The sequence below is a fragment of the Mauremys reevesii genome, linkage group 8, assembly GCF_016161935.1.
Source record: "Mauremys reevesii isolate NIE-2019 linkage group 8, ASM1616193v1, whole genome shotgun sequence".
Classification (NCBI taxonomy): domain Eukaryota; kingdom Metazoa; phylum Chordata; order Testudines; family Geoemydidae; genus Mauremys; species Mauremys reevesii.
In genome coordinates this window covers 7,211,409-7,235,849 of record NC_052630.1, presented here as the reverse complement: position 1 = coordinate 7,235,849, position 24,441 = coordinate 7,211,409, and the positions used below count along the sequence as shown (strand labels likewise).

The 24,441-nt window shown below is 49.1% G+C and overlaps 1 protein-coding gene across 4 annotated transcripts in view; it reads right to left on the bottom strand.

Annotated features, from left to right (window-relative positions):
* Nucleotides 1-24,441, bottom strand: part of FLT4 (fms related receptor tyrosine kinase 4) — a 109,014-nt gene that overhangs the window by 16,697 nt on the left and 67,876 nt on the right. For 3 of the 4 annotated variants that reach the window (XM_039484994.1, XM_039484993.1, XM_039484992.1), the window contains exons 10-18: nucleotides 23,847-24,009; nucleotides 10,917-11,058; nucleotides 7,505-7,613; nucleotides 5,680-6,039; nucleotides 5,246-5,392; nucleotides 4,028-4,159; nucleotides 3,494-3,600; nucleotides 2,880-3,015; nucleotides 949-1,053 (exon numbers count right to left, since the gene is read on the bottom strand). In XM_039484994.1, coding sequence (XP_039340928.1) covers nucleotides 949-1,053; nucleotides 2,880-3,015; nucleotides 3,494-3,600; nucleotides 4,028-4,159; nucleotides 5,246-5,392; nucleotides 5,680-6,039; nucleotides 7,505-7,613; nucleotides 10,917-11,058; nucleotides 23,847-24,009 — 1,401 coding nt within the window. The remainder of the gene's footprint in view (nucleotides 1-948; nucleotides 1,054-2,879; nucleotides 3,016-3,493; nucleotides 3,601-4,027; nucleotides 4,160-5,245; nucleotides 5,393-5,679; nucleotides 6,040-7,504; nucleotides 7,614-10,916; nucleotides 11,059-23,846; nucleotides 24,010-24,441) is intronic. The other variant, XM_039484995.1, reaches the window with a different exon arrangement.

Below are 24,441 nucleotides of genomic sequence, written 5' to 3'. Positions count from 1 at the left end.
CAACTCTCTTGACTTCAACAGAGTTGTGATCTGAATGTGGCCCTTAAACATGAATTACAATCACATTTGAAAAGCAAATGATTTGAAAAGCAGCTCCTCCTCCACTGACCAGCCGAGAGTGGGGTTCAGGCTTCTGTATCTCTCCTTTAAGAGTCACTGATATCACCCAAGCTCTTGAAATGAAGCAGGAAAGGAGTGTTTTCCTGCTCTATGCACAGCCTCTTAGGTGTCTAATATTGGCGTTAGCTCCAGCAGAACCCTGAACTTGAGTCTTGGCAGCGATATGAAAGAACTGATTTTTAAATATTTTGATTCCCGATGTTATTGTACTTTGTGTCAGACGTGTAGTGATCTAGAGACTATGTTACCAGTTTGGGATCTTAAACAGTTCTACACAATTAGGGTCAGGTTTTCAAAAGTATGTAGGTGCCTAAAGATGCAGATGGGTGCCTGGTGGGGTTTTCAAAAGTGCTTCAGCAGGTCAGGTGTGGCAGAACCAGAGCTGATTCCAATGGGAGTGAGGTGCCTGACCTTCCTGGGAACTTCTGAAAATCCTGTTAGGTACCTAAATACCTTTGAAAACCTGGCCCTTTGTCCTTCCTTCCCGTCTGCTCTGCCATGCTCCTTCCAATGGACCTGCCTGGGGACAGGACATCACTTATCAGAGGTAAACAGGGTCAAAGGCCATGTAGCTAAACGTTAAAAAGGAAGGTTGTTCCTTTAGGGCATAATCCAACCCCCATTCACCTCACCAAGGGCTGGATCGGGCCCTTGGACTCTTTAATGCCATGAGCGCAGGTATGCGCTCTAGTGATGACAAGGGATTAGTTTAAATCACTCAAGATGTTTCTGTGAAAGACAGATATTAACCAGATGGACGTTCCCAGGCAGATGACTCATCCCCTGCTGTCCACAAAAGCCATTCATCCTGCCTCCCCATCTTCGTACCTTTCAGCATTTTAACTGCCACAGTTTCACAGCTGTTACTCTTATTAATCCCAAAGGCAGAGGCTTCCACCACCTTCCCGAAAGCGCCATGGCCCAGGACTTTACCTGCCAAGGAGGGAAACACAGGGTAAAAGGGAGCGTCATGGAGGACTGGTGCGGGGCCTGGGGAATGGGACAAAAACAAAACAGGAAACCGCGAGAAGGAGAAAAGGAGTGACAAAGGAAGAGGAAGAAGTGCCGTGTGCGCCCTTCCCAGGTGGCTGCCTGCTCAGATGGTTATAATGAGAGAAAGGACAAGGGGGGGAACTGAGACAGACCCAGCATTGACAAAGCAGAGGAAGGAAACAGCTTGCGGAGGTGAGGTGCCATTTGTTGCCCTGGAGCGGAGTGCGTGGGAAAGGTGTGCATGACACCTTGGAGCAGAATGGCCAGGGCTGATGTCATTATTCCAGTCCTTGGCGTTCTCAGGCACAGCGCTCCGTGTAACCCTTTGTAGGCTACATAAGGAGTGGAGTGGTGTTGTGTGTGTATGCGCGCCTGTCTCAGGGTGGTGGAGGCATTCCTAGGGCTGGTTTTTAGACCGGAGCTCTGATGTGCCCTCAGGCTGGCACAGTTCTGCCCATGCAGCTGCATGTTCCCTCAGGACAGCTGAAAGGAGATGCATGCCCCGGGCAAGCCAGAAGCCCCAGGCTTCAAGTGCATTGGCTGCTCTTCTGTTAGCCCTTCTGAATTGCAAGCCATGTCCAACAGAGGGGTACTCCTGAGTGGACTCTAGCGATGGGGTGGCAGAGTTATGAGCTCTGTGGTTTCCCTGGATCGAGGTGATGAATGGAGTGACAGAGTGTGATCAATTCCAGATGGGGAAGTCTTTCATAAAGCAACCACCACATCAGACAGGACACGAATAGTAACACAGCTCTGCGATAGTAAACTCCCTCCCTAGGTCCCAAATAATAATCAGCTCTTAATCACACCCCTGGCTGGTACATTAATATTATTATAGCTATTTTACAGAAGGAGACACAAAGAGATTAAGGGCCAGGTTCTTATACCCATGCTCCTGCACAGTAGCACCTTACTCCACAAGTAGCCACACTGAAATCAATGGGGCTACTAGTCCAGTAAGATAATACACAGGGTGAGTTGGGGATGCAAATCTGGTCCCAAGTGACTAGGCAAAGGTCACAGAGTGGGGTTAGAACCCAGGCATCCTGACTGTAATGGCAAAATTACATTCCTGACCCTATGCAGTGTTGTTGTAGCCACATGGGTCCCAGGATACTAGAGGGACAAGGTGGGTGAAGTAATATTTTTTATTGGACCAACTTCTGACCCTAGCTGAAAGATGGAGCACTGGGAGACTCAGCAGCATTGGTGGTGGCCTTCCAAAGTATTACCAGAGCCACCACTGGGGAACGATTTCATACAAGTTGTCCAAGCTCCTCCTCCTCCTAACTCATCACCCAGTGTGGACAGGAGCAGGGCCTCACAGGGAGAGCTACATAGCTCTGAAAGCTTTCACACTGAGATACAGGAGCTCTCAGAGCGAGGACAGCACACATTGTTCACAGAAAGAGAGCAGGGTTCTACAGGGGCCTGGATTTGGGGACCTGGCCATGAGAAAAGAGTGACTCCTGAATCCCAGTAAAACAAGGGCCACAGAAAGCAAGGGAATACAATCCAGAAATCCACAGTAGATCCCAGGATGGTGGCCGAGGAGAGCCAAAGAAATCTGTCAAGCATAGCTGAGCCAGGACACATTTGAAGGTAGAAGGCGGTGGTCCTGAAGCCAAGGAAGGAGTAGACACAGAGAAGGAGAGAGCGAGAAAGCTGGAGCCCAACCATCAGACGCAGCCAAGAGGCTCGCAGCTGCCTGACGGTAAGCGCATAGCAAGGCTCTGTCTGTCCTGTGGCCAGCAAAGAGCTCTCACCTAGCCGGAGTCGCTCCCGTGGGAATTCCCACTTGCTGGAGTCATAGGGCAGGTATTCGCACTGCTCCTCCAGGGGAACCTCTCCGGGGTCCATGATGATGGACAGGTAACCGGTTTTGATGTCAGCATGGGCAGGCTGCAGGAATCAGCAAAGAGGGTGACTAGGCAGTTCAGCACCAGTTCCAGTGGGGAGACGCTTACACGGCTCCGGTTCTGTCCTACCCCCTTGTGCTGTGACCTGACTCCCTTGTTTTCTGGCACCACAGAGTAGGTTTAATCATTCTGAATGGGGGATTTGCGGCTCCCCCCCATTTTCCCTCACCCCCTTTGTTCTGGGTCCTCTTCTCCAATGCCAAGCACCATTCTGCCTCCTTCTTTGTGGCTGCTGTGAGCCCTGTACTTGGAAGGGAGCCAGTCCAGAGCACCATTCAGTGATTGTCCTGCCAGCAATGCTAGGACTAGGGACGCACTGCAGTGGCTGTGAGGATCACCTTTGCAGCTACACCTCCCACCCAGAGAAGCAAGAGCCCTGTGAACTCACATCTCCATCTCCCCTCTGCTCTCCACCCTCCCTCCCTGGTGCCACACTGCAGGGGCAAAAGCAGGGGGTGTACCCTTTTGATGTTGCAGAAGATGAGGATGAGGAGGATCCAGAAGAAGACAGCGATGACCCCGGTCCCAATGAGGATCACGATCTCCACGTTGGTCCGGTCATCGGAGCCTGCAGAACAGGAAGGGAAATTGCCACATCAGAGAGAGGCTCATTCTTCACCTCCTGGTCCAGCCTGCCCCATTCTCATCATGCACCCCAAAGTGTACTGTGAGGCAGGTGTTGGAGAAGGTGCGTCTGTGCCTTCCCTCTCGCACAGGGCTGAGCACAGGACAGTAAGAGACTGTTGTGAGAGCCCTGTTCCCTCTCTCGGAGGAGGGCTACGTTGCCCTGAGGGTATCCAAGCTTGGCCTAGAGCTGCCCTTGGACTCCTTGTTCTGGCACCTTCACTCCAGCAAGATGGAGGGGCCTTCACTCACATCTCTGCATCGGCTGCCTCAGAGCACACAGAAGCAGAGAGGGGCCTTGCTCCTTCTGCTTTGTCTGTGCTCCCAGAGTCTGAGGGGATTGTTCCCCGGGCTTGGGATGCTGGCGGTACCTTCCACAGAGACGCTGGCTGAGGAGTTCACGCAGCCCTTGGCGTTGCAGACGCTGCACAGGTAGAGCCCAGCATCCTCTTCTCTCACCCTCTGGATGCTCAGCCTCTGGTTCGAATCCGCCAGGTCAATCCCTGAAAGGTACAGAGGCTAATGGTATCAGTGTGAGCTGGTGCAGTCTCTGGAGGGAGGGGATTCTCATGCCAGACAAATTCAGACTTGAAAGAAAATGCAGCCTTTTAACAGTCAGGGTGATTAGCCTAGGCTCCCGCACATGCCCTCAACTAGCTAACAAGGTTTTAAGCATGGCCTGCCCAGTCTGCAGCAGGTGCAGGATCTGGTCTAACGGAAGATGTTATCTAACACGTCACAGAACACGGCCTCTTTCCTCGTCCACACATGGCCTCCAACTAGGTTATAAAAAGCCCCTCAGGGCCTGTCTAAGGAAGTGGTTCTAAGCAGCCACAGGAACACGCAGGACTCAGAGCACAAGGAACCGTTGCAGGGAAAGCGGGGAACACTCCAGTTTCATCGAGCCCTCACATGTGCACAGCTCCATCTATGAAGCCATCCCATTTGGAGCGTGCCCTCTCCCTTGGGCCCTTCCACGCCCTGGCTGAACACATGCCGGCAAACGTTACTGTTGCTAGCAGGGCTCTTGTGAGTTTCCCTAGAGTGGTGTGAACAAGGATTTTTTTTTTTTAAACCATAGAGCTGTGCAGCTAAACCTTGCCACAGACTAGCCCCCTCGGTAACCTACAACACGGCTTCATTACATGACTAAACTGTACTTCTCAAACCAAAACCTCCAGGCTGTTCAGGGAAAATAAGCCAGGGGCACCTAGCAGCACCAGTATTTACCTGCCCTAGTAGCTAGTTACCCACGCGGCCTGCAGTTTCAGATGGAATATGGACAGAGTCTAACTTTGCTACACCTCGTCATAGTTCAGCAACTCCTGTCTGCACAAGTCTCTGAATAAAGCTTACCAGCTGTGCATAAGCATGGCATAAATGCAGCTGCGCCTGAGCCAGTCCTAATGCGGTCTGGCTGGCCAATGAGGACACAGTCAAATTGTGGCAGAACCTGGTTAAAAAACATTCCAGCCCAACTATCGAGTAGCCGTCTCTAAACCAGGGCCACGATTCAAATCTAGTTTGCCTGGCTGTCCTTTGGAAGAAGATTCTCTGACCTCAACTCCACCCTCTTGAACCAACCGTACCTGAAACCTCTTCCACCAGCTTCTCGTCTTTATACCAGCTGATGTCAGGAATGTGAGCGCCATCCACCTTACAACGCATCTCTATCGAGTCGCTGACGTTCACCCATATGTCTGTCAGGTTCTGCTTCAGTCTGGGGACCTCGAGGGCTAAAGGAGCAGCAGCATCCAGACAAAGAGGAGATTAAAGACAAGCAGGAGATTGTTTGCTTTGAAGACCATCTCGGCCCGTACAGTACTGGGGAAAGAATTCTACAGGTCCTAATATACTGTAAATCTAGCCCCTTCTGGGTGAGGCTGAGACAGGCAGTGCTGAGAACTCTCTCATAGCCAGCACCCCTTGCTGCTCAGGCCCTGTGCACCCCATCTTGTGTGCTCCTTGCCCTGCATCATGCCCACCATCACAGAGTCATTCTGCCTGCTCCCACGCTCCTCACCCTGTACAGAGATGTATTTTTTGTGGCAGTGTTTCTCTCTGGTCTTTCGGTTCTGCACCTCACACACATAGTCTCCCTCCTCCCCCAGGGAGATGTTTGGGATGGTGAGCAGCAGGGCAGCGTCGTTGGAGTCGGGTTTGAAGCGCAGCTCCCCTTGCATCTTGGTTGCGTAGTGGTGGACATTCTTGCAGTCCAGAACGAGTGGGTTGCCTTCCTCGTGGTGCAGCTTCGAGAGGTTCAGACGGTACCACTGCAGGTTCTCATAGGTGTAGTTATCTGCATTGCAGCTCAGCCTCAGGTCCTGTCCCTCAATGGGCTCCTCTGAGGGATGGGATTCAATCTCAAATCCATCCGGAATGGCTGCCAGGAAGGCAAGGGAAGGAAACGGATGCATGACTGAGATTTTAAGGCTCCATGGGGCATCACTGCCTTACTGGGTGGAATCGTCTATCTGTGCTTAGCGCTCTGAGTCCATCTTGTATATAGACAGGGATAAAAAATATCCCTCCCCAAAGCACAGTGATAACCTGCATGATGCTGCTAAGAAAATGCTAAAGCGAAGAGGAGTCATAGGTGGTGCACTGAAGGCCTAGGCTCAAATTAAGATTGGGTCACAAATGAAATAAGGTTGCAGGGTCTGAATTTAGCTTTTGGTGGTTACTTCCCTGGTCCGATATTAAAACCCAGGATTCTAAACTGCTTCTGCTTGTTTCTACCCCACCAGTTGCACATGCAATCAGGCGTTTGTGCATACAAGCTAGGCAAGTGCACACACAGATTACACAGATTGGCAATTACCCAGTTTGCCTATGCAAATGCATATCTGCATACACAAATACTGGCTGTGTGCACGCGCAGTGTTGTTATTAATTATTTGGATAGAAACCAACAGTTTGCTGGGCTCTTTGCAGGCAGGCTCCACCCCCAAACAGCATATAACCCACACAGTCCTCAGGCACAAAATCACCATGAAATCCTGTCCAGCTCCCAACTTCTACATAGCAAGGACATGGGCCTGTAACAGCAGGGGGTATTGCAGGTCAGGACTGTGTAAAGGAAGTTTACACAGCATTTCACTGCGTGATCCCTGGCTTTAGCCAATACTGTCAGTCTCCAGCTTTTGAAAACTCAACTAGATCAAATCCATCTCTTCCCTGCACCCTCAGGATTCCCCAAGGCTCCTGCCAAGTGTCTCAGGACCCGAAAGGAAACTGGGAAGAGTGAAGTTACCCTACGGAGCACTAGAGGGTGCTGTTGCATCAGACACACCTGAGAGTTGCAGGCTCTGATTTTTACGATTATTAAAGAATCAGGTTGTGAACTCTCCACTCCAAGGTAGGCAGGATAGTGTAAGGAGAGAGGATCCACAATTTGTGACTAACATACAGAGTCCCAGAAGATGCTGACATGAGCACTGTTTTTCAGTATTGAATTAAAAAAAAACCCTGCAGCAGTGACCAAGCTGCTTTCTCCCCATCTATGCCTGCCTAAAAGACAATGACATTTTACTTTAAATGCTAAGTTTGCTACCAGGATCTGTGCCTTTGTCAGCTGGATATTAGCCTTCTTTAGGACTCTTTATGTGAGATTACATCTCCAGTTAACGTGGAAGCCGAAGATAGTGAAGAATGCAACTGGCTTGCTGAGATGAATTTCTGATTCTGAGCACATGGCACCAGTTCTCTGGGCTCTGCACTGGCTGCCTCAGGGTTTCCAGGTGGAGTTTGAGGTTTTGACCTATAAAGCCCTAAGTGGCTTTGGGACCTGCCTATTGGAGGGACCCAAGAGAGACAGGCAGGCCTCCCTGGCATTTGGTGGTACTCACTGGTCACATAGAAGTAGATCAGACGTTCATCTCTACCCACTTTGTTGGAGGCAACGCACTTGTACATGACGGAAACATTGGCTTCCTGGATCACCAGTTTGCTGACGGTCTGATAAAGGAAGTGAATGTCAGAATGAATGATGGTGAGGGAAGAGACAGGATCTTCACGGCTCTCAGGCTGACAATGGAACAGGCAGCAAAACATAAATAGCAAAATCCTCCCTCCTTCCCCCCCAAAAACCTTAAAGTGCTGTTCTACCCTGAACAGTGATTGTGCCCCTTCCTATGCAGCGTACTGCTGTTGACTCTTGTGACAGCAATACCTTTTTGCTTCTTTCTACTCCTGTTAGTACTGCAAAGCCTCTGTGGCTAACAGAGAGTGCGCAGGATTCTCTTGTGCATCAGACACTAAACTCCAATCAGTCATATAGAGAGCAAGCCCACAGAGGGCTACGAACACAATGGGACAAGCAGGTGTCCCTGAGCGCCCAATATGGCCTGCTGAACCTTTATTCCGGGTGATGAAGAGTGAGAAGGAAAGAGCTCTGCTTGATTCCCAGATCCCAGGTTTAGTTTGCAGGACTTGCAGTTGGGAAGAAAAAAATCTTTTTATTTGTAAACTGAGCACATCTGTACATGATGCACCTCAGTATCATGTTACGGCTGCGTCTCAGAGCAGAACTGTACTTTGGCCCTCATTCAGGAAAGCATCCCTCTAAAGGAAAGCAGGAAAGCATGTGCTTAAAGTCCCGCTGAAGACAATGCGACTTGAGAATATGCTTAAAGTGTTTTCCTGAAGAGGGTTCGTTAGTATCAGGAGAAAATCAGGGGTATGAAAACATTGTGCATCTCACCATTTTAGAGCCTGTTGTAATTTTTTCTCCATTCTGTAAATTCCAAGCTTTCATTTAAAATTCTTCTTCCTTTCCCCATTGCCAAGGTACAGCCAATGCAAAGTAAGCAGATGTGCTGCTGTTCTGTTAGCTCAAACTTAGAGTCATAGAGTTTAAGGCCAGAAGGGACCAACATATCATCTGGCTGATCTCCTGTACATCACAGGCCACCAACACTGCCCGGCACCTACACACTAAGCCAGCAACTGAAATTAGACTCAAATATTACATCCCACAGGAGATTAGACTATTACGTGCCACAGGCAGAGAATAGGAAGGAGAGAGGTGCACCAATGGCTGAGGCCCCTGTAATGGCAGGGAAATGTCTCCAGAAAGACAATGGCAAGTAACACAAAAGGTTGGAATTCACTCTTCCTCCACCCTATTCACCTCCCTCAGGTGTGAACTTCAAAGCTGTGTGTTATGAAGTGCTTCCCATTCAAAAGGCATTGCAGCATGAAGCCTGGGCAATTTCCTTCCCCCCATTCTTTATTTGAAAACAAGATAATTAAATGCAAAAAACTATGATGCAATGTCTAAAATGAGGATGAAAATGCAAAAATTAAAATTCTGACAACAAAAATAATTTGCCCACACTATGCGTCCTGTATATTTTATAATATTCATTTTGTGATCTAAATAATAATATACTAAGATAGGTAATTAACCAGAATAAACAGGCATAGAAAATACTATATGTCTGCAACATGGCTGAGTTAACATTATTGGAACCTTATGTGTTGCATTTTCTGACATCTTGTGTTTTTTGCTCTGCGACCATAATTTTGCATGAATGTAGGGATTTTTGCATTTCTTATATGTCTTTCTGTAAAGACTGGATTACCGTATGCTGAACCCATCATTGCACATATTGGCCTTTTTAGCCAATTTTTACACCACCGCCTATGACCTGACAACTAAAATCTGACTGGAGGTTCTCAAACTGTGACCTCTGGACCACCCTGGACTTGAGAGCCCTTCCTGAAGAATGAAGAGTGAATCCATCAGTCAGGGTTAGGAGTTTCAGAAGGGAGGTGGGTCCCTCCCAACATCTCTCTCTTAGGGGTCCGCAGGATGAATTATAGGAGACACTTTTGGGGACACAACTTTCCACCACAAGCAGCAAAATTCTCTCCTCCCAGAGCTTTGGTAACTCCTGTGGGCCTTCATTGTCTGACTTAGAATTTTGGAATATTTACATTTAAAGTTACATCTAACTAGCTGGGGAGTGGGCAGGACAGAGGTGAAGAATGCAAGGGATAGAGGAGGAAAGAAGAAGGGGAAAGAAGGAAAGGAGGAGGAGGAGAAGAGCAGAGGAATGAAGGACCTAGATGGTATAAGAAAAGATGAAAACTGTGCTAAGAGGTTCCAGGTTCCATGATCATCTCCCGATACACCTGTTTGTCACCAGTTCACGCTCCTGCTTCTGGTGTGGACGCTCAGCCACTAGCCCTGACACAGAACTGCTCTGAGCAGATGCATAGGCAGCATCTTCCCGTCCACCGCCCTTTCAGTCGCAGTGACGGATTCCTGGCTGGGGCCTTGGAACAGGAAGTGACTTTGGAGGTGTGTATGAAAACAGGAAGTGACTTTAGGAAGTTGGGAGCCATTTGTTTGTTCTTGAGCCTGCATCCCTGTGTGTGTGTTTGGTGTCGAGCACTCTAGCCTTGAACAGGAAGTTAGTCATGAAGGAGTGCACAGATCACTGACACTTACGGCTACCGGGGGATGGAAAGAAACGGCTATTGAATGCTGGCCATGCTTTTATAAGGCCACACATCAGAAAGAGGGAGAGATGTCCCTTCTAGAGAGGAAATGCGCTGCGAGAGCCAATGGAATTTCTTGGACTCCCAGGGGCACCTCCCGCACAAACAATTTTCATTCACAAAGCGGCAATGGACTCAGGCCAGGATTTCTACACAACCTTTGTTCTTGGCTCTTTCCGCAGCCCACATAAGCAAGTGAAATGCACCACTGAAGGCAGGCATTTTCCTGGGATGTTCAGAAGTTTCCCCATCAGCCCTGGCTCCCACTCCCTCTTTCTGGGGGGGGCTTGGTGACTGGTCAGCAGTATTTGGCTGACTCCCCCAAATTAACTGATTTGTTCTCGCCTTTATATCGGCATTCTGCTTCTAAGAAGAAATGTCCGTGTGTGGGGTTGAAGGGAGGGGAGTTTGAGGCTCAGAGTGAGGCGGGAGAGAGGCCTGTCTCTGGGGCTCAGTTCAAGTCCAAGGGAAACCATTCTCTCTCCAGCTTGGTTTGGCAGAGACAAGCTGGAACTGCATGTCAGGCAGCCAGGAACTACCCCAGCCATTTGACGATATTGCCTGCACCTCTCTGTTTCTCAGTCCCTCTCTCCTGGTCATTGACAGGGCTGGTACTTTTATCTCACAGCTGAGTTCTTGGTAGACGCATGGGCACGGCTTCTCATTATTCTGTGATCACTAGACAATCTGATGCTGTTAGAGTGCGCCTGCATGACGAGCTCAGGCCGTGGGGATACAGAGAAACAACCTCACCTTATTTCTTCCTTCCACAGACTCTGTCCAGGTGTCGATGCTCTCGATGGGGTTCTCGGCATCCTGCGGGGACACGTCCTTCCAGTCTTTGCACTCGGGCATCCGGTCCCGCTGATGGCGCCTTGCTGCCCGATGCTTGCTACTGCTCACCCGGCAGCCATGCGAAAGAAGAAGGGAGGGGAGAAAGGGTGCCTGTTGAGAATGAGGCCAAACGGTGGCACTCCTCTCTGCAGGGCAGGGACTGAGAGCTCACACACTCCTTTCATCAGAACCAATAGGATTTCCCGGGATGAGGAAAGCTTTCCCGGCAGCAATACTTCACACGTCCATGGCGCTTTGCACCGGAAGGCCCATGACACTCCTGTGAGCTAGTAAGCGGATAGTTCCTCCTTAGATGGAGAAACTGAGGCAGAGAGAGAGAGAGGATGCAACTCTTAGGCTCCCGGCTCCCAGGCCACTGCCTTCACCACAAAATCATCCTTCCCCCCTAATGGTGGAGGAGAGGGTGTAACATGGTGGCTTGCTCCTGAGCTGGGGCACCTGGGGCTCAGCCAGCCCTGATTACAGGGAAAGTCTCCCTTGAGTCAGCAAATTCCCTAGGAAGAGCAGCAGGTGGGTGCAGTAAGGGCAGGGATGCTCGGGAAGGTGAGACCTGAGAACACGTAGCAGCTGAGAACTAGAAGCAGCAGCTGCAAGGAACAAGACTGGCTCTTGCAGGGACTTTAAACTGTGCCTGGCTCTGGGAAAGGGGGCTGGGGACCCCCAACAAAGGAAGAGAGACACTGAACTGGGGTTGGGGCATGGAGGGACAGTGAAAGTGACTAAGTGGGACCCCAGGATATGTTTTAATTTCTTGGTTAAGGGACCCCATGAAGGAGACAATGGGTCAGAGTGCTGCAGAGCGACCGCTAGCCACGAGGGACGCTCGGGTGGCAGCCAACCCTGCTGCGGTGGGAACAAAGGCCAGTCATTTGTGCCATGCTCAGTTTCTGGCTCTGTTCTGGTTTGGTTTGCTCTGTAGCGAGGCCTAGATCCATAGTGTTCCTTCTAAGCCTGATTCACAGCACTGAGGGTGTAAACGTCACCACATGGCTTGGGTAATGTTAGCAGATCTCCCAGCCCTGCAGGGAGTGCACCTGGTTAACCCAGGGGAAATGTCTCAAACACAGTTGCTGTAGGCAGCTAAAAGAAACAGGACTGAGAGATTCACCTCCAGGTTATTAGCACTGATGCCAGGGTACAGGGGAGGGAAGGGAGAGTTCGGTCTTTGATCCTCCAAGAGTGCAGAACCCAGTCCTCATAGGGAACCTGAATACAAACTGCAGCCAGGTCTAACTAGCTGTGTGTGTTTCAGAAATGAATGTGCACTAGGGCATGTGGTGAGGAGGGGATGCCCTGGTGGGTCAGGAAGTGGAGTGGAGCATGTGTTGGGAGCCAAGGTGGGGGATGGAGGATCCAGGGCCATCCGTGGGATTAGGCACAGGGATGTATGCTCGCTGCATGCAGGAGAGGGCTCTGCACTGAGAGTGAGCAGTGGGAGTCTGGGGTGCCAGGAATGAGGAGCAGGGAGTATCCACTGTCCATGCAGGAGACAGGGTTCTGCAGAGTGCTCCCTGGCGTGTCTGCTGGTAGGACAGGGCAGAGTGCCCTGCAGTGTGAGTGCCCCGGGTGCAACATCAGGAATCTGTGTAAACAACAGGAAGTCAGGAAGAAGCCTCCTGCATCCTCTGGAGCTGCACTAAGCAGAAACATTGCGGCCTTGGGAGACAGTGCTCATAATTCATCAGCCCCTCTGCTTCCTGACAGGGCCACCGAGTGCTCACATGCTATTGGAAATACTGGTTTCCTCACCAGTGACAGCAGAAGCTTTGTGGCCTAGGTGTCTGTGTCGACGCCCCATTTCCTCCACGCTCAGTGGCTCTGCCTCGCTCATGATCTGCTCGCTGTTGGCTCCTATCTCCGTGTGTCTCGCTAGATGCATCTCCGCTAAGTCGATTCCCCTCAAATGCTCTCCTAGTGCAGTTCCACTGGTAGAAGCAACAGCAGGTGCACTGAGGTCAAAAAGGCAGCTGGGACCCCTGGCTGTTTAACCACCATGTCATCTGCTCTGAGCAGGGTTAGATACCACAGGGGTAAACACACCTGGGCCCTGTCTACACTAGTGCACCCACCGCTGCTCTCACTAGGACACCTGCCCTAGTGCAAACTCTACCAGGAAACTTTGCAGAAGAAAGTCTAACGTAGACAGGCCCGCTCACCGATCCTTGACCTTTACAACCCATCCCGTGGAGGTTCTGTGTTCTAGAGACCTTCCTTCAGCCAAGCAAGGCTGAGATTCTCCTCAGAGCCTCACATGGCTCCTGCCAGTGGAGGCACTCTGATGCCCCGCAGCCTGAGCACGTGGCTTCTGCAGGGTTCCCAGCCCCTACCGTTCTGGTTGCAGAGTCCATACATGGCAGGCTGCTTCTGGAGGAGCATATTTCCTGCGTGTAGTGACCCCCGGTGCTGTATGACTCTGTGCTACAAAGTGCCATCCAGATGTAGCCATTCACACCCAACAGCCACAGTTGGTCTGTTCGGTTCAGTATAATTTTCTAACCCACTTTCTGTGGCCCTCTCCTCCCGGCTTTCCAGCCAGTGGCGAGCTCGGGTGGGGAGAGCTGGCAGGTGGAGAAGAGATACAGAGCCTCAGAGACATCTCTTCCTACCTACTCTGTCAGCTGAGAAAACTCTCTGCACTTAAACACTGGAAAGCCACAGAGATTTGGCATTCTCTCCAGAAGTCAGTAGTCCTTTGTTCTTTGTGAGTAAAATACCACCACCCAGTGCACATCCAGGGAATGGCATCTGCGCTGCTCATTAGCAGCGTGTGACTTCAGAAAAAAGACAGGTGGGTATATTGTCTGGTTTAGGTGAAAGGCCAAGATTACTTTGAGGGTGAATTTTGTGTGTAGTCTCAATGAAATCTTAGCCTTATAGATAACTGTGTAAGGTGGATCAGCCATAAGGTGGATCTTGCCTGCATCATCACTGTGCTTAACAGCTGGAGGAGATTGAGGTCATCCTGGTATCAGCACCTTCAGAAGCAAACTTCCTTCATGTAAAGAGAGATCACTTACTACCTTTTACAGGAACTGAATTTCTTTGAGATGCGTGGTCCCTATCTGTATTTTACTGTGGGTACATATGAGATGAGGAAGGTTTTTTGTGTGTGTGTGTGGGGGGGGAGGGAATGGGAGGTGACTCAATGGTGTAGCCAAAATGGATGATGCAGAAAACCATTTGTCTGCTATCATTCACCAAGTCTGAGAAAACTGGGCTAGGTGGCCATCAAATTGGATGTCTGGCTAGGTAGGAGATGGCATCTGAGTTGGTTTGCAGCTCTCAAGGGTCTCATCAAAAGTATCTCTTAGTGGGAGGTTGTGGTTGGAAGGAGGAGTATTGTGTTTGGTTCTCTGCATCCTTTGCTGCTTCTGTAGTGGTTCATATCCGCCTTGGTAGTAGAAGGCTTGTGGCAGTGATTTAGGCTTGTAAGGCTGTCTATCATGCTTGCTCTTCAGTGCTGACCTACGTATATACCTGGGGAAAGAAGGGTTGCCCTGGAGTCTTTCAAGACACATTAGTCTTTCCAGTAAATAAGTTATACCCATAACAGGGTGAATCCTCCACAGTGGATTGAACTTCCCTGGGGAAACCTGAGGAGAGCAGTCAGGATTTGTGACACATAATGATAGCAGTCACCATTGACCTTGAGGCTGTGTCAGCTGAATCAACAGCAGCCCATAGAGATGTTCTAGTCACCAATCTACCCTCCTCAATAAGGGCCTGAAATTGTGCCCTGTTCTCCTGAGGAAGCTTATCTTTGAATTCCGAAAGCTTTGAAGAGTTAGCAAAGTCATACTGTCCTGTGACAGCAAGGCCTGGTTCAGAACTGCAGGCTGGTAGATGTAAACTCCTTCCTTCTGAGGTGGTCCAAATGTCTGGCCCCTTTCCCTGAGCAGTACTGTTTCCTACTCTTTTCAGTGACAGCCTGAACCACCAAAAGAGTTTGAGGCAGGATGAGTGAACTAAAACTCTGCTCCCTTGGCTGTACTTCTTGTCTGCCCTCTTAGGAGGAGGTGCACATATTGCTGGAATATGCCACACGACTTTGGCAGACTCTAGGATGGCTTGATTAACAAGGAGCACTACTTCATTAGGTCCCACACTCCGTAAATATCTGCAGCCTGTGAGGTAGCCTCTGGACACTGTGGTCATCTGGTGGAGGTGATGGGGCCATGGCAATCACCTCATCAGGAGATGATGATGGTGCTCCTATTGGGACCATCAGTCCAGCTCTTCCTCCTCCTCTCCATGGGTTCCTGAGAGAGCTCTGGTTGATCTCTGGAGGGGGAGGGATGGTGTGATTCACGCAGAGACCACTCTGATTCAGAATATTGCATTTATGAGTCTCATGGTCCCCAGTACGGCCAGTGAGGGAGATCCAACATAGGTTGAGGAGGTCCCCAAGGCATAGGGTATCATGGTCAGGCTGTGGGGGCACCCCTTCTTACAAGGTCATTGCAGGCCCAGGTGATTCTGGATCCTCTATCTGGGCTCACTTCTCTCGCTGGAGGTAATGTCAGTCCTTCCCCCATGTCAGATTCCCCCAAAGAGGAAAATGTGGCCTCCTCCAATGGTGGTGCTATCATAGAATCATAGAATCATAGAATTCAAGATCAGAAGGGACCATTATGATCATCTAGTCTGACCTCCTGCAAGATGCAGCATAGCCATACCACTCACCACTTCAGCAAGAGACCCTCCCCCATGCTTTCGAGGAAGGCGAAAAAACAGGCCAGGCCCCATCCAATCTTCCTGAGGAAAAATTCCTTCCTGACCCCATATGGCGCTGGTCAGCTGAACCCCCAGCCATGCGGGACTCCAGCCATACCCATGGAAAGAAAAGGTTATATCATGTCCCCATTGTACTATTTACCAGTGTGGCACTTACTTTAATGACGACATAAGCTAAGCCCGTCTCCCTATCCCAATACCATCTCATATTATAATCTTATTAATCTTAAAGTCATGGAGGTCCTTCACCCCACTGTTTCAGTATTGCACCAGTTCCAGTATCCCCTGCACTCCTGATGGTTAGAGAAATTCCTTTTTTGAATTTCTGAATGACAAATTATATCCCGTTGTCTCTCGTTCCCACATTTAGCACATTAGCACAATAGCTCCTCTCCTTCCTATTTCCTCCTCTTGATATATTTAAAGAGTGTAATCATATCTCTCTTATCCCTCTTTTGTTAAGGAAACAAAAAAAAGCTCTCTCAAGTCCTTTCATACTTCTCCTTTCTTCATCTCCAGGATCATTCATCATTCTAGTGGCCCTTTTTCCAATTTCCTTTCTTCCTTCCCTTCTTAAACATGACAATAAAACAAAAACATACTCAAAAAAAGGTCTCACCTCACATATAAATCCCTATCACTAACCTTATCCCTTACTAGAAAATACCTCGCTTAATGCACTAGAGACCGCCATAGCTTTTAACGGCCATCAACATTAGCTCGATCATAACTCCTCCTCTATCATCTTCTCTCCTCCGTTACACCCCTCCTCCTACTCCTCCCTCCTCCTAAAACGCTTATAACTAAAGTTCTTATTGTTAGTTCTTAAACTTCTCACTCCCTAAATGGCATTTACACACTCCATTTCTTAATTTCATCATCCTCTACCTGATATATCCATTACCCCTATCCCAATCCTCTGAATATTGGTGTGATCCTCCTCCTCCTCCACCTCCTCTCCTTGGTGTCATCCATTCCCTTCATCTTGGTTCCTACCGCAGCTTTCCCCCAGCCTTGCAATAATAGATTGAAACAAAATCGACCCCAAAGACGAGCCTTGAGGAACTCCCCTCTCCCCCCTCCACTACCAGTTCCCCTCCTACCCCCACTCTCTCATTTCTCCTCCCCCCAGTCCCAATTCCACCCTGGATTTTCTATTTTGGACCCATGTTTTTAATTACCAATTTCATATTCTTCATGCCGTATCAAACGCAAATCAAAATCTGAAACTTTATACTGAAATCCAGATATATGTCTAAAAAATCTGTTAATCTCTTAAAAAAGAGATCAGGTTGGTTTGGGTTGGTCTACCTTACCTTGAAATCCAATCTGTAATCTATCCTCCCCCATGCCTATCTGCCTCATGCTAACCTTTAAGATCTTTACTTTTTTCTTTTCCATGACTTTGCATATTTTTTAGGCTAGGCCTGTAGTTACAATAGGCCTGTTTCCTTCTTTTAATAGATTTTTACATTAGCTGAATATAGGAACTACATTACATATCTCCAGTCAGACGAGATTTATTCCCTTATTTTAGAGATTATTATTATATCCTATTTATTCTTCAGATATATCGATTGTCATTTATTATCTATCATTCTATCTACTCCGCTGTTACCATTCCTTCCCTGGCTTCCCCTACCAGATACTTCTACTATTCTTCCTCATTCTATTTCCCATCATTCCTATATCTATATTCCCCCATCTTCTTAGCCATTCTTCCCCATTCCTAGATTCCGTGCCATTAAAGTTTTATCCAAGATATTTAATTTCTTCCCTTTTTCTCTTCCCCTTTCTTCTTTTTGTTTTTTCTTCCTTTTTTCTTTCTTTCTTTTCTTTCTTGCTATTTCCATTTCCCTTCTGGTTTACCGCTCCTTTCTCACTTTCTCCACTCCGCTTCCTCTTCTTCTCACGCTTTGGCTCTTCCTCCTCTCTCCCTCTAATAAGTCCTCTTTCTTTGCTTATCCCTCCTTTTTTCACTCTTTTTCCTTCTTCTATTTCTGATGCTCCCTCACTGCCTCTTCCCTAAAACTGCTCCCCCACCTAAACCTACCTGTCGCCTAATGCCTGCTACAACTCCTCTCTCTCAACTGCAAACTCTCTGCACCTAGTCTACCTGAATATCCCCCCATCATAAGTAACTTAGTCCCCCTTCCTGTTAGCTCCTAGTTCCCTTAATACTAGTGCCCTCTTCCTTTAGTTGAGCCATAACATCGTAAGTCTCAGATGCACTATTGTCTTGATTATCCTCCCATTTATTTGGAAACCTCATAACTAATGATCACTCAAGGTGTTGTCTACCTCAAATTCCTCAACAAGGTCTTACTACCATCAATCAAATCATCTCTAAATCGGCATCCCTCGTCGGTTCAGCAACCACTTGGAGAATTACATTTATAGCTACTTGAAAATGTAAAGCTGAGCCTATTATTATTATTAGCATTTGTTTCCCAATCTATATCTATCATTAAAGTCCCCAGTGATCAATATTAGTATTTAGTTCCTTTAAAAACAAAAAAGAGATCTCATCCTTCTCCTTTTCTAGATCCGGCCCCTATAGCACACATTCCACTCTCACCAGGTGAGGCTCTGGTAGTTTTTTCCCACCACTTTGCCCATTAGACCATTACACAGCATTTCTCCATTACATTGCATTTTATTTGCATTACATTTCACCTCATTTTTGATATATAATGCTATGCCCACCTTTACCCTTTACCTTTCCCTTCCTTGCTCAACAGCATACCTTCATCCATACCTACCTACAGGTGGCTACATGCCCACCATGCTCCCCTTTCCTCCACTTTCCGGTTTCAATTCCCACCCTCTCCTTTTGTTCCCTTCCCTTCTCTCCTCTTTGGCTTCCAGACTTTCGAGTCTGAACCACCTGTTTAGTATTCTTCTTCCCTCTTTTAACTTACAAGGGACACCTCCCCAGTCAGTACTTCAGTATGACTTTAGTATCTAGTATCTTCCTCTCTTCTCTTCCTCCCCCCCCCCCTATAACCCCCTATGGTCTGTTGTCCCTACTCCTGTGTCCCTCCCCCCAGTGTGTTCCAACCCATCTCTGACCTCCAGGACCTCCCTCCCCCTCCTCTCTTGTTTTTTTTTAAAGCTAGTATCTCCCTCCCAGCCTCTCAGTGACCTTCTCCCAGCCAACCTCCCTGGAGCCCATCTTTCTGTCCTCAAGTCCCCCCTCCCCCCCCTCTATGAGAAAGCCTCCCAAAGCCCCCCAGTCTCCACAGCCCCCCTGTGACTTCACATGATCTTCTAACCTTTGGCGCCTTCCCTAGGGACAGGTAGAATCCCACTGAAGATCACCTGAGCTTGATCTTGCTCAATCTCGCACACACTGAGCTGGTCCTCTCGCTCCTTCTCTCCTTGATCCTCCCTCGTTCCCCAGTTCTTACTGGCCTCATCATCAATGATCAGCACAGTCCTCTGCTCCTCCATTTTCAACCTCAGGTCCACTTCCCCCCCCATCTGGCCTTTTAGCACTTCTGCTTCCAGCATCCTCGGTCGGCTCGGATCACCCCTGTCACACCTCTCACAGTTCTTTCTCCCCCAGTCAGTGCCTGCCTTTGCCTGGGGACAGTCCGCCTCTCTAACCTATCCCCTGCCCCTGGGTTGCAAGCTCCTTCCTCTCCTATCCTCCCTCCCCCCCTGCCCCTCCTTCCATCCTCCTCTATCCTCCTGCCTCCTCCCTCCTCTCACCCACTCCTCGGCTACCTCCATAGACTCCTCCCTTTTCTATGGGACTCTTTCTCTTTTCTTTGGCCTTGGCCTCCTCTGTCCTTTTTCCCCACACTCTTTCCCCCCTCCTTCTCTGTCTCTTCAAACCTGTTCCTTTCCTCCTTCAAGCCTCTCTGGCTCTCCTCTTCTACCTGCTTCTGCTCTCCTTTGCTCTTCTGCCCATCCCCCTCATCCCCTGCTCCTTGGCCTTCTCCTCTGGCTCCCCCCCCTCCCCTTCCTCCCTCTGCTCCCCCTGCTGCTCTATCTTCTATTCCTCCTGCTCTGGCCTCTCCATCTCTTTCTCAACCCACTTCTACCTCCTATTCTTGCCCCCCTAGCTCCCCCTCAGCTCTCCATTATATATGTACCTCCTGCATATATGCTCTTGGTACATATCATGGCTGCATGCTATGGCTCATCCAGGCTGCCTCCTCTACTGGTTGGCTCCTCTCTGGCTGGCTCCTCGGCTCTGCTGCCTTGGCTCGCCTCTGCTCTACCCTCCCCCTCCACCACCGCTTAACCCCCCCCCCACTTCACCTGCCCTGCCTCCTGCCCCCTGCTCCCTGGCTTCCCCCCTCCCCAGCCTGTCTGCTGCCTCTCCCCTCGCTGCCTGGCGCCTGCTGCTCCTCTCCTCTCCTAGCCTGGCTCCTCCCAGCTCCCAGCTCACTCCTCCCGCTGCCGGCCCCAGCCTCATATCGGTACCATTGATATGGAAATACCTCGACTGTTAGAAGGAATCGGGGATTGACCTGTCTTGTAGAGTTCGTGGAGAGAGTGTGTCAGAATCTCCCTTGTAAGTACTGGGTCCGATAGGAGGGAAGATTCTGGATCTGGAGGGGTTATGATATCGTGTGGAGTAATGCACCTATCACCAGTCATTCGTGTGTGAAGAGTCTTCTCTCTGTGCACCTTTAGAGCTGGCATAGAATGGCCCTTGGAAGCCAGCATTTCCTTATGTGAGCGTGTCAGTACTGACAGTGCATGGGCTTTGTGATGCTGGCAGACCAGATGCCAGCTCATGCCAAGGCCCAGAGCCTCACTGAACACTGATAAATGCACAGTGGGAAACCAGTCTGGTTTATCTCTGTGTTAGGAAAGTTAAAATGGATATTAGCTTAATAAGAATGTGTTTAATGTTTAGACTTTATGGAATGCTCATAGGATACTGCTTATAATCTCTGTATCCCATGGTAAAAAGTTATATTGAGGGTTTGCATTGTAATCCTCTGTAATTGTGTAACTCACCAAACAGGAAAAAGCAGGATTAATTAAGGTAAAGTGCTTGTTTTGCATACAAGATGGCCCATTGACGGCAAACGAGGCATTGTGGAACAAAGGACAGAGACCTTGTTGATTGCATTCCTAACTCTCTCCAGGAAGGGGAAACATGAACTCATCCCATCAGCTTGGAATCTGGGGAATAAAAAGTCCCTGACAAGGAGAAATTTGGTCTCTTTATGCTGTCTAGACTCTGAGGGTCAAAGATTCCTAAACATAAGCAAGAGATCCCCATGCTGCTCGGCATGGGTCAGCCCTAAAGGATGCATAGACCTGCTTATTATAGATGCTTCTATTACTTTTATAAATTGAAGACTGTAACTCGTTTGTGTGTGTGTTTTTCCTGTTTTAACCTTTACATAATTCTCTTATTTCTGTTCTCACTTAATAAATGTTTAGTTAGTTTATTACAGGATTGGCTACAGGCATTGTCTTTGGTTTGATATCTGAGTACAAATGACCTGGGGTAAGTGACTGGTACTTTGGGACTGGGAGTAACCTGAATATTGGTGTGCTTTCTGGTGGAAAGTGACCACCTATCACATAGTGCAGCTTGCCTGGGAGGCAAAATAGCCTGGAATGGCCACAGGGACTGGGCTGTGGCTCCAGGGTAAGACTGTCACACTGCTTTAGGAGTTCACACATGATAACGGGTTGGTGAAACCTAATTATAGAACATATAACCACTTTGAGAGTTCTGCGCTGCTCTTTGACAGTCTGCCCCGAGGCTGGCGTACATACCTGTGAGCCACTCCACACAGCATGACAAGGTTCTTCGTGTTTGACCTTGGCAGGTACCGGTGATTGTCCCGGCCTTGGCTCATTTCTCTCCTTGCTTGGCAACAATGGTTCCACTCCTGTCAATGGTGGTCAGGTGGAGGGAACCCTTATTCTTCATATCATGACTCCTGTGGGTCCTTCAGCCTCCTGGAGCCAGGCATGAAGAATCATCCAATTTAGAAGGCATTGGCGATGCAGCCCTCCTCGCAGAGGTGGGGGATTTCTCTTTAGGCTTTTGAGAGGGCTCCCTGTCCTGGTGGTGAGCCTGAGAAGAGGAGTCTTTGGCTCTGTCTTTGCCCACCGCTCTCTCAGAAGTGGTAGTGCCAGGTGGAGTGTTCTTCAACGCCTCTGCCCACTGTACAGGTGGCTCTGCTTGGCCTGGATCAGACTGGGGCCTCATAGCACACTCCATGAGATGTCAAGTATGACAGGCATCCGACGAAGTGGGTATTCACTCATGAAAGCTCATGCTCCAATACATCTGTTAGTCTATAAGGTGCCACAGGACTCTCTGCTGCTGCTACTCTATGAGATGTTTCCTAAATCTGAACTCCATCACTTGCCGGGTTTGGCTGGGAAAGGAGTGGTAGATATGGCTTTTAGCTTTTCTGAGGCAGCATACATACCTCTGACATTGGTTGTCACTGATCAGGCAGGACTGCAGGTAGGACATACAGTTCTTGAAGCCTGGAATCCCAGGCATAATCTGTGTCCTGTACTGGGAGTGTGTTGTCTGTGTGTGTCTGTGGAGAATCCTGATTTCTAACTAACTAAACTAACTCTAAAACGAATACCTAACTACCAACGTTTATATTTTACAATATTTACAGATTCGATGTCAGAGGGTTAGCTCCGTGAACACGGGAGGGTTATGTCTCAGACCATGTGGCGGAAGAAAAGAACTGGAGAGGCGGTCCGGAGCACAAAGAGAGGAAGAGTGCAGGCAGAAACTAAGAGATGCTGCTAGCAAAAATCTTCCTGTCTCAGGCACCTGGAGCGTGCGTGTACCTCACAATGGAATACACATTGGGACCAGCACCCCAAGAATAATAATGAAATTCTCCTGCTCCCCCATAGCAACATGAATTGAAATGAACACATCCAGCAATGCAGCATCTGGGTTGCTAGGTGCAGATAGGACACGGGTCACCTAAGCAACAGGTGTCTCCTCAATCAGAGCCCCCTCCTTCCAGTACCCAGAGCTCTGCAGTAAGGATCCAGGGACATTTTGGGCTGCCCTTCCTAGCCCCTGCAGAGACAGCAGCTTTCTGACTCCTCTTTAGGATGTTTCTTTTCCCACTTCAGAGGTTAACCACTTAGATGCCAAACTGAAACACCACAGACTTCTGACTTTGACCTTTCTAATAGGAGACATGCAGGAAGCCAGATCTGAGTCTAGATTCTGCATAAGTCATTGGTCACTGATGCTTATCACCTGTAAGATGCTGGAATGAAGAGTAGGAATGAAGCAAGAGAAAGCCCTTTGGTTCCCTAGTACTTTGTATTTCGCTGGCCGACTGCAAAAGCAGCATGGTCTAGTGGATTTCACCAGACATTGGCTCTGCCACTGGCTTATGGTGTGGCCTTGAGTGAGTCATTTGCACTCTCTGTCTCAGTTTCCCATCTGTAAAATGGGGATAGTAATACTCACCTGACTGACACGGATAATGTGAGGATCAGTTAAGGTTGTAAAGTGTTAGGTCTTATTATGGCAAATGTCAGAGTGTTGACAGGTCCATGACCTCACCAGAAGCATTGGAAGTAGGTGGATGAGGAGTCAGGAGAAAGTTGCCCAGGCTCTGTGTTAGAGGCTGTCAGGGGTTACACATGACACACCAGGAACGCTCCAAAAGTCTGTTTCAGGTAGGCTCAGCATCTCTTCCTCCATATCCCATGTGAATGAACAGGCTGAGGCAGCTCCATATCCATCGGATAGTGCAGATTTCACCTCAGTGTGTCACAGGCAAATGCTGGGCTGGAGCTTTGTGCCCAGCAGATGGTGAAACTGAGCCACAGGGAGATGAAGTGATGTAACCAAAATCACTGAGTGACTTAGTTGGGACTAGAACCCTGACTCCCTGTGTTAACCTGCAGACAACACTGTCTCCCCCCAACCAACAAATCACACCCAACACGCGCCACGCACCACTCAGATCTGCAGCCAAATGGCGTAGCTTAGTTTTGAGTGGCTACTGGCTCCGTGTATACTGAATAGGCCCAAGGCCTTCTCCTGAATGATATGACTGGGATCTTGGCACCTAGCGCTAGGAAGCCAGGGCCAAGATGGTGAGGAAGAGCACTTACAGGCTACGTCGTGAGAACATCCGGCAAGGGCTCCACGGCCTCCACTGCCACTGGATCACTTCTGGTGCTGGGATGCCATAGACCGTGCAGGTGAGGGCCTGGTGGCTCCTACGGGAATAGATGCTCGGGGAAGAGGCTTCCTTCTCGTGAATGTGCGGAGGAACTGAAATCAGCAGAATGACAATATTTGTAATCTGGCCTCAGCACTGCAGTCCCTGTTGCTGAGTCGCCACGCCCAGACAGAACATCCTTCCTGTTCTGGGCTATAAAAAGACAGGTCACCAGAACACCCTGGCTTTCAGGGCAACGGGGTCTAGACGCAGTGACCTGCTGGGAGGCTCCAGGTGGTGCGATGAATTAAAGCAACAGTTTTTAATCTGTGGAGCTCTTGGGCCCGCTGTAGAGGTGCTGTGCAAGCAGGAGTAAGTTATACTTAGCAACATTTAAAGCCAATTCTTCCTCTACAAAACTTCACTGGTGCCACTGTTCAATTGCTGCATGTATCAAAGCAGCTCCTCGCAGTCCTGCACTCCAGTCCATTCCTGCCTGTACCTCTTAAGCCTCACTTTCTCAGTTACAGTGGATGCCAAAAATA